We start from the raw sequence: 18,574 nt of genomic DNA on the forward strand, positions 1-18,574 counted from the left end.
TAGTTAAATTGTTGATTTAGAGATATAAAGTTTGAATCTCCACTTGTACATGTTGAACTCAGAAGAAGAAAAAAAAACTTAAGTTCTATACCAATCTAAGTTTGATTGATACACAAAATTAACGGTCAAAATAGCTGTAACAAATCTCATAAACCACAACAAAATCTAGGCTCTAATGAAATTTTACCTCTTTTATGTTATATATGGAGATTTTAAGATACTTTTGTTTAATGAATTTTCAAACAAATTTTCACATTTTTTTCAAGTTTTACGTTATGATTATAACATAGATTATAACATCGTGAAATCAAAAACTTATAATATAAAATTTAGTACGACTTATCAAGTTTAAACGTATATTTTCTACTCTTCAAATAAAATATTATTTTAAATGAACAACGACATAGTATTTAATGTTTCTCAGTTAGATCCTTCCATGAACAAAAATGTTAAAAATTAGTGGCAAACTCGTAGGGTCAAATATTGATAATTTAAATGAGAATGGACTAAATTAAGAATTACCTTAAAAACAATAGGGACCACATAGCAAATTTAGCCTATTTTATTAAAAGGGAAGGGGGCCTATAGTTTATAAATGGAATTATAAAACCTAATTTCATGGATCCAATGCTTACGTAATAAATTCTTTATTTATTTATTTTTTCTTTTTGAAACTTCGATGGAAATTCCTCTTTTAAGTAATGGATTACTTTATTATATAAAGTACTATCAATTTGATCTTCATTACATTTTTAACCCTTTTTTTGGTGATTTTTTTTTAAAAAAATTGAATCATTATTGGGTCCATTAATCCCATTATGTTCTAATTTGAAATCTCAATTATTGTTAAATTAATCATTTTTTAAAAAAATATCTCATGATGCAAGTTATTTAAATTTTAATGAATTAATTAATAATAACCTTATGAAAAGGATATTATTGAAATAATTGATGGGCTTATCCAAGAAATTAAATAATAATAAGTGGTTTTTTAGAAAGGTTCGTGAGTTGGATTCGGTAGATGGACACGACTCTCCCCTTAATCGAGGCTCGACTCCTTTTCCTTTGGAGTCCTTTGTTCGATATTTGAGAATTTACCAATCTATTGACACGACTAAGTTTAGGGCATGACTCTGATACCATGTTAGATGAACACGACTCTCTAGAATGGTATGATATTGCTCTCATGACTTTACTTTGGGCTTTCCCAAAATACCTCGTTCCAATGGAGAGAGTATTCCTTTATTATAAACCCCTGATCATTCCCTAAATTAGCCGATGTGAGACTTTCATCATCCAACAGGATTGAGTCCAATAGTCACATTTTTCAAAACCAACTTAAAAGTTCGAGAATAAATTTTGGGTCGGATTGAGTTGAAGTTTTTTATTTTTAATATAAGTAAAACATTTAAAAATTATTTTTCAAAGGGTCGTACCAAAACCCAAGAACCAACCAAACCCAATAAATAATTTTTGAGTTGGTTACTTGGTTCTTGGGTTCTTGTATGAGAACCTAAACGGTAGAAGTTTGGTTGGGTTGAGTTTGGTTGATCGAGTTTTTTTCAAGTTATTTGAGTTTTGAAACGGTGCAATTTTCTCAACACAAGAAAAGTTTTCAACTAAAATGAGGCGTATTTATCATCATTCACATCATATTCCACGTGTATCAACTTACATGCAACTACCCGTGTCTACATTTCCATCACATTCATCTCCAACTCCTAAAAGAAACCATATCGATACTTGTCTTAGGTAATTCAAACTAATTTTTCACATTTAAGATCATAATTAATGAAAGAGACTACTATAGTGACATCATAGTCTCTCGATTCGTGTTTCATAGAGTCTATTCTCTCCAACCAACACGACACATCCATACTTATTTCAACATTTATTGATGTCTTCCTCCTTACAATTTTGCTCCCCACATCTTCAATATACAAATTTTATTACCAAAGTAAAAAAGAAAAAGGAGCCATGATGAAAGGAGGAATTGGGAACATTTTCATTATGTCTTGTCATTTCTAAAGTTTTTTCACACAATCATCAATAAAAGATCATGTTTCTCTCTGACCCAATCGGTACGAATTCATAATCAAGTAAATGAATTAATTAATTACTGATTTTGAAAGATATTACAGAATTTAATTTAATTTAATTTTTTTGATTAAGTCAAAAGCTAGAGAGAGAAAGAGGAGAGAGAGAAAGAGAGGCTGTCTGAATCTTTGGAGTTTCTCGTATGTCACTTACCAAAAAGATGCCTATTCTTAGTGTCTTAAATCTGAGTGAAGAGGATCATAAAAGTTTAATTTTTTTTCATAAATAAATTATTAATTAGGTATAATTTTGATTAAAAAAAAAAAGATTAATTAGGAGCATATAACGTGGAACAGGAATTTATAGGTTGCAGAGATCCAGTGAGTAAGAGCATATTGGTTTTGAATTCTTTGCTATTTTTTGCTCTTTATGATTCCTTAGCGATGTGGGTTTTCTTTTATTCTATCGAATCATGATCTGCCATTGGAGCTGCCATTGGAGCTTCAGAGTTCTTGCTTTTCTTCTTCTTCTTCTTCTTCTTCGTCTTCAATCTTCTTGCTATGGACTGAATTTTGATGGGGTTCTCTTGCTTTCGTTCAAGTATGGCGTTTTGGATGACCCTCTTTTTGTTCTTCAGAACTGGAATTACTCCGATGAGACGCCCTGTTCATGGCGGGGAGTTCAATGCTCTGACGGTGGTGGTGCCGGCTCTAGAGTTACAGGTTTGTCTCTACCGAATTCTCAGCTGATGGGCTCTGTTTCTTCTGATCTGGGTCTGATTCAAAACCTTCAATCGGTTGATCTTTCTAATAATTCCTTTAATGGGTCTCTTCCCTTGTCTCTGTTTAACGCTACCATGCTCCGGTTTCTTGATTTGTCGGAGAATTTGATCTCCGGTGAGGTTCCGGCGGCGGTGGGTGGACTTGGGAATCTGCAAGTTCTTAACCTCTCTGGTAATGCTTTGGTCGGGAAGTTTCCGGGTGATCTTGCGGATTTGGGTAATCTTACGGTTCTGTCTCTGAAGAACAATTACATTTCCGGTGAAATTCTCGGTGGGTTTAAGACGGTGGAGGTTTTGGATCTGTCTTCTAATTTGATTGATGGAGCTTTGCCGTCTGATTTTGGTGGCGACAATTTACGTTATTTCAACATCTCGTACAATAAACTTTCCGGCAAAATCCCGCCGGATTTCGCTCATAATATTCCGGCCAACGCCACTATTGATCTCTCCTTCAATAACCTCACCGGAGAAGTCCCTGTTTCCGATGTGTTCATGAACCAAGAAGCAAAATCCTTCACCGGGAATCGCCAGCTCTGCGGCGAGTTAACGACAACCCCATGTTCAATTCCTTCTTCGGCGGCGTCTCTCCCGCCGGCGATCGCTGCCATTCCACTAGACCGAAGTACTCCAGAAACGACATCGCCGGAAAAACAGAGCGAAACTCGGTTCAAACCCTCAACAATCGTCGCCATTGTACTCGGAGACATCGTCGGATTGGCAATTCTGTTCCTCCTCTTCTTCTACGTCTATCACTTGAAGAAAAGAAACAAATCCGTCGAAACCCATTTGAAAAACGAAGCCAATTTGGCCAAGGAGAGCTTCTCCACATCCTCATCGGAATCCAGAGGAGTTTCCCGATGGTCCTGTTTAAGAAAAACAGAGGACCCAGAAGAGGGAAACTCCGATCAGGCAAGTGCCGTGTCAATCCCCGGCCACCGTGAGACGGCTGAAGAGGGAGGAGACGGAAACAGAAAGGGGACTTTGGTGACGGTAAACGGCGGAGAGAAGGAGCTGGAACTGGAGGCGCTGCTGAAAGCATCAGCGTACATCCTCGGCGCCACCGGATCAAGCATAACATACAAAGCAGTACTGGAAAACGGGACGGCGTTTGCCGTGAGAAGAATCGGAGACGGCGGAGTGGAAAAATTCAAAGATTTCGAGAATCAAATTCGTGTCGTAGCTAAATTGGTTCATCCAAATTTGGTTCGTGTTCGTGGGTTTTATTGGGGCATCGATGAAAAGCTCATAATTTATGATTTTGTTCCTAATGGAAGCCTCGCCAATGCTCGTTACAGTAAGTTTTTTTTATGTTTGTGTATTGTTGATTTGAGTTCATGGGTTCAAAACAGCTCCAAGCTTGTCGCCATGTCCGATGAACTCTGAGTTCTTGAGCTCAGAAGCTTGCCGTTCACGGCGTTGGATTGAGTAAATGGTTGACGGTGGAGTAGGTATAACTGAAAGTGTTTGTTTTTAATGACACTTTGGGAAGTCAACCATTAAATTATGTCCTTAGCGGCAAAGATTTCACTTCCCGGAAAATTCACGAGCTCTGTCGGTATAGCTCATAAGTTGTGCCTTTTTCTTACTTTAATAGGGAAAGTGGGTTCGTCGCCTTGTCATCTTCCATGGGAGCCTCGATTGAGAATAGCCAAAGGAGTAGCTCGTGGCCTTTCTTATCTCCATGACAAGAAGCATGTCCATGGCAACTTGAGGCCCACCAACATTCTTTTGGGTTTCGACATGGAGCCCAAGATCGGCGATTTCGGTCTCGAGAAGCTCTTCTTGGGCGACTCGAGTTACAAGCCCGGTGGCTCAACTCGAAATTTCGGAAGTAAACGGTCCACTGCATCTCGAGATAGCTTCCAAGATTTCGTTACTGGACCAAGTCCAAGCTCGATTAATGGAGTGTCGCCGTACTTGCCACCAGAGTCGCTTCGGAGCTTGAAGCCCAACCCAAAGTGGGATGTGTACTCTTTTGGAGTGATATTGCTTGAGCTATTGACAGGGAAGATCATCGTGTTGGATGAGTTGAGCCAGGTGCTTGGACTTGCCGTCGAAGATAAGAGTCGAGCCCTGAAAATGACTGACATGGCGATTCGAGGTGAGATGGAGGGGAAAGAAGAAGCTTTGTTGTCTTGCTTTAAATTAGGATATAGTTGTGCATCACCTAACCCACAAAAGAGACCATCCATGAAGGAATGCTTGCAAGTTTTGGAGAAATTTCCAACCATATCCACTTCATCACACTATTATGGTCTCTAAGGGGGAAAGTGCAAATAATATAGAGGTGTTTGGGTTATTAACTAACAGTCCAATGTGTTTGTAATTGAGTGTGTGTGATTGATGCATCCAAAAGTTTGGTATTTGTTGTGTTCTAAACTTATGATCCACTCATTTTTTTTAGTTAAATTTCATAAAAAAAAAAATCGTACCCTACGTGTTTCACAATACAAGTTATTCGTTCAGGTACAAAATGAGTTTGTTTCAATAAATATGTTGTCAGTTTATACTATCATCGAACCCATATACGAACTTTTTCACTATCATTATAAAGTAAGATGACGGTATGCAATGATAACAGTACAAAACCATCATCAAAACATATGTTGTCATACATGTACAATGACTTTTAGCTACGATGACAGTTTAGAACTTTCATCGAGTGCAATTTTATTGTTATTATATGATGTCAATTTAGAGTTGACAACTAACCTAGTGTCATCTGATTTAAATTGACATTATGTGCATGAGTTTTGGTGATGGTTTGGAGCCGTTATCTTTTGCGAATCAAAACATATATGATTTATTTATTAACGTCGGTACAATTAATTCCATTATGATGAACATAAATGTCTCACCAAAACTTGGTAACATGAAATTATATAATAATGGTTTTTAACACCTATATCGTTTGTTTAGTTCAATCAAATAACACACAAATTGAAGTATAGATGCAACACAATTTTCTCACAACCAAATTTAACATTTTATTCCATAAAAATAGGTGAACACTTAGTAACATAATTATCCTTCTCTATTCAACTACAAAATTATCATAAACTATAATAGTCTACAAGTTCATATAGCGAGTAGATAAGATTCTTTATGGACCTTCCCTCAAAAGTTTAAAATGGGTCCGTTAGAGAGAAGTTTTCTTACCCGAATCATTCGTTCCCCCCTCTAACTGATGTGGGATATCACAATCCACCCCTCTTAGGGACTTAGTGTTCTCGCTGGCACATCGTCCGTGTCCGGCTCAATATCATTTATAACAGCCCATGTCTAGTGTCACAATCACACTCTTGATGGCAGTGGACTTGTGATTGTGCGGCACTCACTTTCCAACGACAAGGGAGTTAAACCAATTCGTTCTTATGTCGCCTACGGCCAAGCGACGTATGCTCGAGCCTCTGACCACAGTTTAAAAGAAGGTTTTAGAAAATGAGGGCAAAGAGAGATTTCGAAAGAGAGATTTTTAAAAGAGACGTTATATGAGCAAGCAAGAGAGCAACAACAACGGCTCACAGTATATAACCTTGGGTAGAGAGAAGTTGAAAACTAGTCATATCCCCTACCCAAGGTTATATACTGAGTCGTTGTTGTTATTCTCTTGGTTATACTAGCACATCGTCCATGTCTGGCTCTAATATCATTTCTAACAGCTCATGCCTAGCACTAACACATATTGTCTTCTTTGGACTTCCCCTTCCAAGTTTCCGCTCAAGGTTTTTAAAACGCGTTTGCTAAGAAGAGGTTTCCACACCTCCACAATCCACCCCTCTTGGGAGCCTAGCATCCTTGTTAGCACGCTACTTGACGTTTGCCTCTGATACTATTTGTGCCCACGTCCACCGCTAACATATATTGCTTTCTTTAGATTTTCTCTTCTAGGTTTCCGCTCAAGGTTTTTAAAACGTGTTCGCTAAGGAGAGGTTTTCACAACTCACAATCCACCTCCTCTTGTTGGCCCAACGTCCTCGCTAACACAACACTTGATGTCTGTCTCTTATACCATCTGTAACAGTCCTAGACCATCGCTAGTTGATATTGTCCTATCTGAGTTTTCCCTTTCGAATTTTCCACATGGTTTTTAAAATGCATTCGCTAAGGAAAGGTTTCCACGCCTCATAATAAAAGAAAATAAAAGTTGTGGCAACCAAGAAAAGGTAGATACATGTTATGCTTATTCAATTAGTACTATCACCAAAGTTATTCTTGTGTAAAAGGCTCCCAAATCTCCAACCAAACTATCCATAAAAAATGGGTCAAACATTTGAAGCAAAAGGAGATGAAACTACCATCGCCCACCATCGCCCACCATCGCCCACCATCGCCCATTGTATCTATTGCTTCTTCACAACTTCCCTGTTTTCTTTTGGAAATTGTCTATTCTTTCCCAATGGCACAACACCTTTGAACTTCAACATATATATAATCACATGCAATCCTACCAAACTCGATTATATGACAGATATTTCGTAAAAATCTGGTAGTAGAGATATATATGATAGATATTTGGTTTGGTACATTATATTTTGTAGGTGATTAAATCTGTTAACGCTATATTTAGTAAACAGAAATCATATATATACTCATTAGTCTTGCAAGATTATTTTCATATACGATCCAGTATTCCTGTTCATAGATCTCGGAATCTAGAATATTATAGAGTAAAGAAAGATTAGTTAATTCATGAACAAAAAATCCCAAGATCTATGAAATGTATGAACAGTGGAATTTACGAGTTTCAAAATTATTTTCATTGTTTGTATTCTCTATCAGTGTACATACGTGAAGTCATCAATAAAACCTGAAGTTAATATCTCTCCTTGAATTTTCTCTCTCCTATTCTTTGTGTTCATTTTGATCGAATATGTGCATTGTTGTGCAATCCTAACACACGAGAATTTTTTTCATTGGAGTTGAGGAGCACTATAACAATGTTCAATGTCATAGGACAGTTTCAGTGGACAATTAGGTTAATCGTTGGCAATGAGAGCAAGCAATTAAGACTTATAAAACAAAAGCGGAAACAATAGATAAAATAGCTCAAACCCAGATATTGTCCTCCTTGAATATTTCCTTTCAAGCTTTCTCTCAAAGTTTTTAAAACACGGGTTTCCACATGCTTATAAAGGGTATTTCGTTCTTCTTCTCTTTAACTAAGACAATATCATTTTCAACTCTACTTGAGAACGAGCACGAGTTACGTAGACATTGAAATAGGGAGAGTAAATAATTAAAATAAGAGGAGAAAGGCAAAGGGTTTGAGGATTGGGAGATAAGAATGAGAATTTCAAGAACACCCAACCACTCTTTACTGTAATGATGTAAGAAGGAATCAATAATTGTAATGAATATAAATTTGAGTGTGTAGCTGTAACAAATGTATTAAACAAAAGACCAATTATTTATGGGGATTTCAGATTTCAATGTTCCACTAATTTTACAGCCATGCAAAACGACAGCGTACGTTATGTATACCACGTGCCTGCACAATTTTTTCCCACATTTTGCTGTATATATATACACGTGTTTAGCTGGTTTGTTGAATGCTACATTCAGACTCTGATACCACTTGTTGTGCGTCGAAATGTTACAACTTTCAATGTTCTGATATCCAATTGTTGTAGTAGAATGTCGCAACAAAAAATGGTTCGATATCCCATTATTGTAGCGGAATGCCACAACCAAAATGTTTTGATACACAATTGTTGTAACGAAAGTGGAAGCAATATCGAGCGCACTCACACACCCACGAATACAATTTAAACAAAGAGACAAATTTACGTGCGGTAGCCCATCACTATAACTAAAGTGTTTATAAGTGCATCTCTCATCGCCTCCCACTACAAAGTTTCCCAACAAAAGTTCAAGACAAATACAAAATGTTTATGACTTGACTCCACTTCAAAATAATGCTAGACAAGCCTTTATATATTCGATTCAGATATCAAACTAATTATATAAATCATTTATGGAAGTAAATGAGGATTAATAACCAAATTAATTTCATTTTTTTTAAGGTAGAAATTGGAGTAAGAATTTTTTCATGGGTAATTTTTTTTTTCATTTTTTTTAAATTAGTTTTTTTTATGTAATATTATTTTTATTAAAAAGTGTAAACAAAAATCTAATATAATATTTACAAACAAAAATATAATAAAATATTCTACGAAAAGATAAGGCTTACAATAAGGTAATAAAAAATTCGTTGAAAATGTTTATGATTATTGAAGACGAGAAGCTAAATAAAACAGTAACAAAACGATCTAAATCTATTTCAACCCAAATGGAATATGCTCCAGTAAATTCATCAACGATCCGACACTTGCCCGTAATTGTTGCCTCATGCGCTTGTAATTTTCGCTCGTTCGAGTTTTGTATGACTCAAGTGAAATATAACATGATTGCACATGCACCCCACCCTTTTCGATACTTATAACTATGGGTAAATTTTAACCCTTATTCAATCCTTTTTAAGAATTTTTAGGAGTCTAAATAATTAAACACAAATTTATAATTCGAGGTAGTGTACAACTCAACTGATTAAAATATTACGTCGATTCAAAATTAAAAAAAAAAAAAAAACTATTACGTCGTACAAAAAGTAGTGTTTGAAATGTGATTGCCGACCAAATAAATAAGAAAAAATCAACGTTCGACTAATGACAAGTCCAAGCATACATTAGAGCCACAAATGTGACAAGAAAATAACAAAAATATAAACAAAACAAAATGTGTCAAAATCAAATTATTTATAAGAAAACGAAATAGGAAAAGGAAATACAATCTTTGAACATGCTCATCATTAAAAGTCAAAATATGATAAAATATTGCATATTCAAAATAATAATAATAATAAATAAATAAGAAGAAAATATAAAACTCGAAGAACACTACTACATGTCTAAAAAATCGAACATGTAACGACCCAGGTCCATCGCTAGCGGGCTTTGCCTTTCGGCTTCCCCACCCTTATAAATGGTGTTTTGTTCTCCTCCTCAATTAACGTGGGACATCACAATCAATCCCCCCTTCGAGACCCAGCATCTTTACTAGCACACCGCCTCGTGTCTACCCCTTTGGGGAAGAGTGAGAAGGCTGGCACATCGTCCGGTGTTTGGCTCCGATACCATTTGTAACAACTCAGGCCTACCGCTAATAGATATTGTTCTCTTTGGGCTTTTCCTTTCGGGCTTCCCCTCAAGGGTTTAAAACGCGTCTGCTAGAGGAAGGTAACTCTCTCACGTCACCGTCATCTATCAATATCTCAAATTCTATTTACAAAAATGAAAGAGTAGCCTGAGTGAATATATAAGTATATTCAATGAGTAACTCGCTCATAGTTCTATAGTTAAACACACTTCACATAACACGACTCTCATACTATAAGTTACCACTCATTTGAGTTCCTAACATGACTTTCATTCCTTAAACACGATACATTTGGCTCTTAGGGTAGCTCAAATCTTTGGTTGATGTAGTAATCTTTTTACTAACTCGTTACAACCACTCTGGCATGTCTAACTTCCTTAGAGTTGATCTTACAACTATCTACCAATCTTGACGTCAAGTTCACTCATAAACACTTACTATGAGGGTCCATTCACTTTCGTCCAATATACTATCATGACGAGTAAACTCAACTTAAGTTCTTGAGTCGATAAACTCTTTATCTAATCCCTATTACCGAGTTCTCTTAAGTTTACCATAACAAGTTTGTCAACTCCATGGAGCTTGAGTTACTCTTCCTGATGTAAAGGAGTTCTAGGGTGTTATGATTAATTCTCTACTAGTTTTCTTAATTATGGTGTAACATATACTTAGAGCTTGTATGTAAATTGCTTTCATGGTCAATTACAGCTTGTCTAACATAGTATATAACACGACACTTAGGTGCTCTCCTAGTTCTAATTAGCACACAACATGTCATACGGGGTTTAATAGACTAAAATATTAGGTGTTGTAGTAGACTAACGAACTACCAACTTATAAGATACAAATGTGGACCCTTGGTTCTTAGGGCAGGTTCACTGTTACAGCATGCTTGGCTACTCTAGATGTCCATTTATCCCAAATAGGCAGGGAATCCCACTTTAAATGGAGAATAGGAGAGGGAGTGGAGAGAGATTCCTCGTTATTAGATAAATAGGATCAAAGACAATGATTATATTTCCTATCTCCCATCTACTTTTNTATATATATATATATATATATATAATAAATGAATTTCTTTAATTAAAAAATTATTTATTTTCTAAATAACCAACAAGAAAAAATTTTAGGTAGGGGACTCAATCTCTCTGTCCCAATCCTCACAAAAATAAATGAAAAATTTTACGGTGATGGAGAATAAAAATATGGGACAAGAATGAAGACGGGAAAGATTTTACTGACCCCACCATATAGACATAAATTGCTAGATATAAAACTTATATGTGGACTCGTATGAATTAGGTTCATGAATGAGAGTTAATTAGCGGAACCCTTATTTGTCTCCATATAGTCATACACTACACATGCAATCCAACATAATTATGGAGAAATGTAGTATGGTAGCTAACCAAGGAACCGTGACATGCTAATAAATTCATGAGTCACATAAGCACCACCGATCACCATACATATCTATTTAAGCTTCAATCGTACACTCATCATGCATATAACAATCAATCAAATTATTTTTTCATACTTAATTCACATTCCATCATAATCTACGATCTATAAATTAACTCACTCATAAATCAGACATAAACTTGATAACAACTCATAAACATGCTTATCTTATAACCAAAGTTCAAACGAATTTATCTAAATAGCTACGTACAAAAGATTACTATTGAGAAATTTTGTTGGACGCCCAATATCATTATAAACTCTCACGTAAATTGAACATATATTAAGTTTTCCATAGACGTGGAACACTATGTCACTTAACAATCTCCGTCACGTACTACCATGCTCACCAACTTACAAGCATATAGGTTTCCTCAATATGAACCATACCAACTTGATAATCCTATCCATGGATATTGACTTCACCAACTTACGGGAAATGTTCTCATACTCGGTCTAGGTCACCTTGCATGGATATCGACTTCACCAAGATGGTACAACCTTTCCCCCTTGTTCGAAGTGAACAAATACTTTTATTTCTTCTAGTCTTCATATTATAATATCTTCTTGTCACACTCGAAACGTGAAGAGGATTAATTTCTTGATTGTTTTGTTAATGTTTAAACTTCTAAGATCTTATCGAAGGTGGTAGATATTGAGTTTAGAGATGATATAGAAGATAAAATGCTTTAAAAAAAAATTCCTTAAAATTAAAAAAATAGAAAAATTAGAAAAATCGGCTAAAGTCAACGCTAGAGGGATAAAATGGTCATTTTAACCCCATATTTCCTAATTAGGCATCTGGTAAGAAGTAAGCCTTAGAAGGGTGGAAAAGCTTGGAGGAAGAAGACGGACACATGTTGCATAGCAATTGGGCACATGTTAGAGCCACGTGGCTAGCCATGTGGTAGATGTGTGTCAAGTTAATAAATAATAAGAAACGAAGAATAGTGAATTGAAAAACTCAGACCAACCTAACCTAAATTATAAGGATTGAGTTGGTTAGGTCATTTATTTGGGACGAGTATAAAATACTAAATAAATAGCTTAATGGTAAGATATAATAACATCTATGACCTAATTAATTATTACCACACACTTGGGAATATATTTTATATAGCTGGAATGAGTCAGGATTATTTTTTTTTTCCTTATTTTTACGAATTGGTTAGTAATATATTTAATATATTTTATAATTTACATCAATAAAAATAAGACTTTTAATCTCACTCCTGTTTGTTTCTTAATAAAATAAGTTTGATCATAAGTTCTATAGATATCAGAGCTTCTAGGAGGCAGTAAAGACCGTTGAGGCGATTTTCATACCCGTCACGAACCCAATTGGGGTTTAACTGAATGAACCAACTTTTTAATTCTTATTAAATTAGTTTACATTTTCTAGGTAGTGAATCATCGACCACCTGAAGAATCTCATTATAATAAATAAATATTGTAATATTAAAATTTGAAATTTTAGAAATGATGTTATCTTAGGGTCATCTGGGAATTATGAAAAAAAAATATATAATTAATTAATTAATTAATTAATTAATTTGTAAATGAAAGAAAAAGAAAAAAAAAAGAATTGACATGTGGCGGCTTGGCGCGCTGATGTTGGGGCAAGTGGCTGGAAAGCTCTGGTGTTTATAATTTGCATGAGAAGAAATTCAAAAATTTGAAGCCGACAAAGATCCCGCCGTTCTTTTCATTTTGAATTTTCCCTCTTACCTTTCTCAGCTAATAGCCGTTGTAAGCTTAATCGTATTAAACCCCCAACGCTTTTCACTTTCTTCTTCCTTCAAAACGAGGAACAATATCAATTATCACCAATCTCACCGCGCGAATCACACTTCGGAACCGGAATTCAAGGACAAAAATTGGCTTCAAGCATTCGAACCATGGATTCGGCTTACTTTGTTGGCAGATCTGAGATTCTTTCGTGGATCAATTCCACTCTCCACCTCAATCTCTCCAAAGTTGAAGAGGTTTCAATTCTATTCTCTCTCCAAATTTCTCTTCATTTTTGTTTGCTTTTTCCATCGCGATTTCATAATATTCCTGCGATTTACTGTTCTTACGAAGAATCGTTATGTTGTAGTACAGTCTTGCTCTGGTGCGATCCAGTGCCAGTTGATGGATGCGGTTCATCCAGGGATGGTGCCGATGCATAAGGTCAATTTTGATGCCAAAAGCGAGTACGAAATGATCCAGAATTATAAGCTTCTTCAAGATGTATTTAGCAAGCTCAAGATCACCAAGGTTTGATTTCCCCCAATTCTGATGGCTTTGATTCAGTTTTGATTTTGACCTAGGTCTAATGTTCTGAAACTGCGTTTTTCTTGTTCTTTATGTTCTTTGATTTCAGCATATCGAGGTTAGCAAGCTTGTGAAAGGTAGGCCACTTGATAACTTGGAATTCATGCAGTGGATGAAGTGGTACTGTGATTCCATCAACGGAGGTGTTCTACACAAGTAATTCCATCTACTTTCTTTTCCTTTCACGTTCACAAAATTATGATTCACTTGAAATTGAAGTTCTTAAGATTTTGGTTAAATCACAATTCCAAATTCCATTCGATCAACGGAGGAGTTCTACAAAATTGTTCTGTTTCTTCTCCAGTTACAACGCTTTAGAAAGGAGAGAAGCCTGCAAGGGCGGGAAAGAAGCTAGCAAGAAATTTGCAGCCTCTCAATCTTCAGCCAAGAACTCAACCACTGGATCAAGATCACATACCTCTCATAACTCAAGAAGACATGAAGCAACTTCTACTGTCAACTCTTCAAATCAATCAGGAAAAACTTCAAGGCCTTCCTCTAGCTGTGGATCACCAGTATATGATGAACAGGTAGTTCTTGTGTTACAATATGGATGTGAATTCTTTCTGTTTAGGATATCTGAACACTGTAATGATGAGAATTCCAATACGCAGATCACAGAGCTGAAACTTTCAATTGACAGCCTTGAGAAGGAAAGAGACTTTTACTTTTCAAAATTGAGGGATATTGAGATTCTGTGCCAGAGTCATGAGATACAGGACTCTAAGGTAGAAGTAGTACCCTGAGATTTACTGTCCATTTGAGCTCAATTTGAGCTGATAAACTCTGTTCTTCAGGTTGTGGGTGCAATAAAGAAGATTCTGTATGCTGGAGAAGATGATGCAGCAGTAGTGGCAGATGCTCAAGCAATGGTGTCCATGGCTACCCAGAAGGAAGCTGATACAAGAACAGAAGGGATTACAGATAATAGAGCAATTTTGGAAACTCAGAAGAGAAAAGTAATTCAAAATCATGATATTGATGCTGTGGGGATTACAACATTGTCACCCAGGCTAAGAATTTCTGGTGTTTCTGATGTTCATTGCAGTGGGTCACACCTCACGAGTTACTGATTATGGATGGAACTCTGAAACTTTCTTATATCATTTACAGTACATTTTTCTTTTGGGAGATGAAATCTGAAACTCTCTGTTTAAATGGTTTGAAGTGCTGTAGAATGTATACTTAGACACAGACGGACAATTAAAGAATGTTTTCATGGGGCTTTGGTATATAAGAGTTTTATGGCATTGGTTTTTGAATGAGTTGTATCTTCGTTTTATGGCAAAACTTGGTCACTTTATAGACTGTTCTGTTCATATAGAAATGGTGTGTTTGAACGATGAATCTGGTGTAACTTGTTTGAACATTTGTTTTTTTTGCAGTTTCAAACTGTCAAATTGATCTGCAACCATCATCGATTGACTTGGTAATCAGTATGAGTAAATATACATACATGAATCCCACGCACATGAAACCGCGGTAGCTGCAAAGCAAGAAGCCAGGCGCGTGGGAGAGCGTACAAACACGTGTGAGCGCGTGCAATCACGTGTCAAGCTCGAGTTCGTTTTATTCGACTCATTTTGACTTGTTCATATTGACCCATACTAACCTTCAAGGTTATTAAATATAGGCCAAATTACTATAGTAGGATCAAATTACCATAGGAAAGGAATTATCTTGTGTGAATGACGTGATTTAATTTGTGATATTTATGAAAGCATTTCATAGCATGCTACAAGATCGAAATGGAAATATTGTATAACTCTAGGTTATGTTTATGAGTTGTATACAACTAATCCGTGCGAAATTCTTGACAGAAGTGATGTGTGCCAAGTTAGTAACTACGAGAATTCCTTATCTTCATATTAAATGATATTATAGGCTGCTAGAGAGTTTAATAGATCGGCCGTATTTGATTGAGAGCGATTCTGTAACGGTTTGAAAATCGCGAGATTTTCAGCAAGGCGGCGTTCTCGCAGGGATAACCACTCTCACCCTTATTAAAAACCTCCCCCCCTTCATGTAATCCCTCATCAACAAACCCTCGTTCAATCTGCAACCTACACATAGAGAAAGTAATAAAGAGAGTAAGAACAGAGAGAGGGAGAGTCCGAGAAAGAGAACATAGTAAGAGGGAGGGTATTCATGGTGTTTGCGAAGGTGACAACACGACGGTGAGGAGTATCAAGTTTGACGAGCGTGGCTCCCCTTGTGATAGGAGAACAGAATAGGAGCTGGAAACAGATGCCCAAATAAGGTGGAGAAGAAGTATCCCAAAAACCCGCGCCTCGACCCAAAGCTACCCACACCTCTCCTTTGGCTGTACCCGTGCCCGACGTGTGATCTCCCCCAGCCACGACTCAATTTTGGCTCGACATCGGTTTGCGTGGCAGCTCGATTGACTCGACAACTTGGTGGATCGACTTCTCGGCTTAGAAAACTCAGTATACAAATTTTATACATTTTCCCAAGTTTTCAACCCTCTTGAAGCCATTTTTTACCTTATTAAAGGCAATTGAGGTAAGTAAGACTCTCATTTACTCGATTTTAGATCATTTTAGAACTTATATTGGAAATAATCGCCATGTTTAGCTAGACTAAGATATGGGTATGCCCTAAATATGTGATATGGTTTCACATAGGTGAAATTAAACGTTGAAGTAAAGTTTTCAAAGTTGCTACCGAGTAATTACTAACTTTGGTCAAGGCCAACCAAGTAAGTGACTTTATTGTTGGAGTTAGATGATTGAATGATGTATGATGGTGCATGCCCTACGGCTTTTGCATCCACCATATTATTTATCATGTAAAACTAGGTGATGGATCATGTGATGACTATCATGTATGCATAATGCATATATGTACTCTGTCATGAATGAAAGGAAAAAGTGATTGATGTTAATGTTATGTTATGAATTAAAATCATGGGGACCTCATGCATGTATGTATGTCATGTGCATTGGGATACTTTCCCGTTATGTTATACTAGTACGAATGCGTACCTTCGATATTTATGTTCGTCATGATATCATGGGGGCCTTTCCTTTTTTTTTTTTTTTGTGACATATGACGACGTGTAATGTGTTGTGCTCAACCAAGTCAGTCCTAGGGGGTACATATACGAGCTCGCTTGATGGATCCATGTGCGCGTACGTGGGTCGTTGCTGGGAAAGTACCACACATCCAACCTTGCCCAGAACTGGAAAGAGCCTAAGGTCATGTTACTGTTTTAAAGGATAGGTCCCAAACATGTTAGGTGTGTGATTGCATTATTAACTCCAATAGTGAGATGACTTACTGAGTATTTCTTAAAATACTCAAGCCACGTCCATATATTTTCCAAGTAAAATTAAAGCTTCCTACATAGATGACGGTTAACTCTTGAAAGGCCATGGAAGTCAAGATAGAACAATACTATGCATGGTTTTAATTTAGTAGTAATAGGTGGTTTATTTTTGTTTCATGTTAAAAGACTATGTTATCTCAAACTTCTTGTTTTTTTGAATTAAATGTGTAAAGTCATGGATTCCTTTTAAAGTGTTTAACTATGAATTTCCGCATATTTAATTAAGGCATGCATGTGGTAATGTCACTAATTTAGGGCAAGAAAATAAGGGGGTTACAGTTGGTATTAGAGCTCTAGGTTTTTAGGTCCTATAGACCGGCCTACGATGTAGGCCCAACATACTTTCATTGTCCTCTAGTAGATATACTATCATCATCAAGGATGTTTTTTTGAAGATAATAACTGGTATAGTTAAATGATGTGTGTGGTAGATTGATTTTGATATGTTTGCATGATTATAAGAATGCAAAGTTGGACATGTTATGTAAAGTAGTTAATATGATCATGATAATGCAAAGTTGTAAGTATGTGTTGGATGTATTTATGTGAATGAGAAGAGAAGTATGTAATGTATGTAAATTGAGCGTTATAGAATTAGTATGTTATGTGTTGTATATAAATTATGTCATCTAGAGGACAAGGAGGGGGGCGTAGGGGACGACCCCCTACTAAAGATAGAGAAAGGGGTAGAAGAAGCCTGGTCCACGAAGGATCGATGAATCTACCTGACGAAACGGTGCCACCTTCACCTCCAGCGGCACCTTAGGCCACACCAGACCCCTTAACTGTTCTAATAGAATCATTACAAGCAGTTATGCAAACGATGGTAACAACTCAACAAGCTAATGCGTTGTCGTCAACTAGAGAGGCAAAATACTTGCGAGACTTCAAGAGGGATGACCCTCATATCTTTAGTGGGACTATAGATGATCTGATAGTGGCATAGTTGTGGTTTAGATCAATAGAGACAGTGTTCGGACTGATGAATTGCCTAGATGATCAGAAGGTATAATGAGCAGTGTTCATGCAAAAGGTGATGCAGAGTTATGGTGGCAGTCCATCTTGAGATTCTTAGTCTTGAGGGAGGTGTAATCTCGTGGTTAGTGTTAGGATCGCACAACAATGCACACGCTCCATCTGGATGAACACAAAGAACAGGATAGAGAAAATTGCAATGAGAACTCTGGCTAAAAGGATTTTTTTTATTTTTTTATTTTATTGATGACTTCAGGTATGTACAACAAGAGAGAGTACAGAGAATAGAAAGTACATTTTCAAAGCTCTACAGGACAAGATATATATATGGTTTAGTTTACTATATATAGTTTTACCAGATTTAGCCATCTACTATATATAGTTATTTACCATATATAGCTTTACCGGATATAGCTTTACCATATATAGCTTTACTATATATAGCTTTACCAAATATAGCTTTACCGGATATAACCGTTGACCAAGCTATAAATAAG

General features: G+C 36.4%; 2 protein-coding genes across 2 annotated transcripts; both read left to right on the forward strand.

Moving 5' to 3' along the window:
• Positions 1-2,322: 2,322 nt before the first annotated feature.
• On the forward strand, positions 2,323-5,244 carry LOC111777905 (probable LRR receptor-like serine/threonine-protein kinase At4g37250). The gene is made up of 2 exons (XM_023657639.1): positions 2,323-4,112; positions 4,413-5,244. The coding sequence occupies exons 1-2, from the start codon at positions 2,510-2,512 to the stop codon at positions 5,078-5,080; spliced, it is 2,271 nt and encodes a 756-aa protein (XP_023513407.1). The 5' UTR covers positions 2,323-2,509; the 3' UTR covers positions 5,081-5,244.
• A 7,783-nt stretch (positions 5,245-13,027) lies between these two features.
• Positions 13,028-15,018, forward strand: LOC111777762 (microtubule-associated protein RP/EB family member 1C-like). Its single transcript, XM_023657478.1, has 7 exons — positions 13,028-13,079; positions 13,175-13,422; positions 13,541-13,696; positions 13,803-13,909; positions 14,058-14,283; positions 14,368-14,481; positions 14,551-15,018. Exons 1-7 carry the CDS (start codon positions 13,028-13,030, stop codon positions 14,824-14,826), a joined length of 1,179 nt encoding a protein of 392 aa, XP_023513246.1. The 3' UTR covers positions 14,827-15,018.
• Positions 15,019-18,574: the final 3,556 nt, after the last annotated feature.

The sequence above is a fragment of the Cucurbita pepo genome, chromosome LG16 (assembly GCF_002806865.2).
Source record: "Cucurbita pepo subsp. pepo cultivar mu-cu-16 chromosome LG16, ASM280686v2, whole genome shotgun sequence".
NCBI lineage: Eukaryota > Viridiplantae > Streptophyta > Magnoliopsida > Cucurbitales > Cucurbitaceae > Cucurbita > Cucurbita pepo.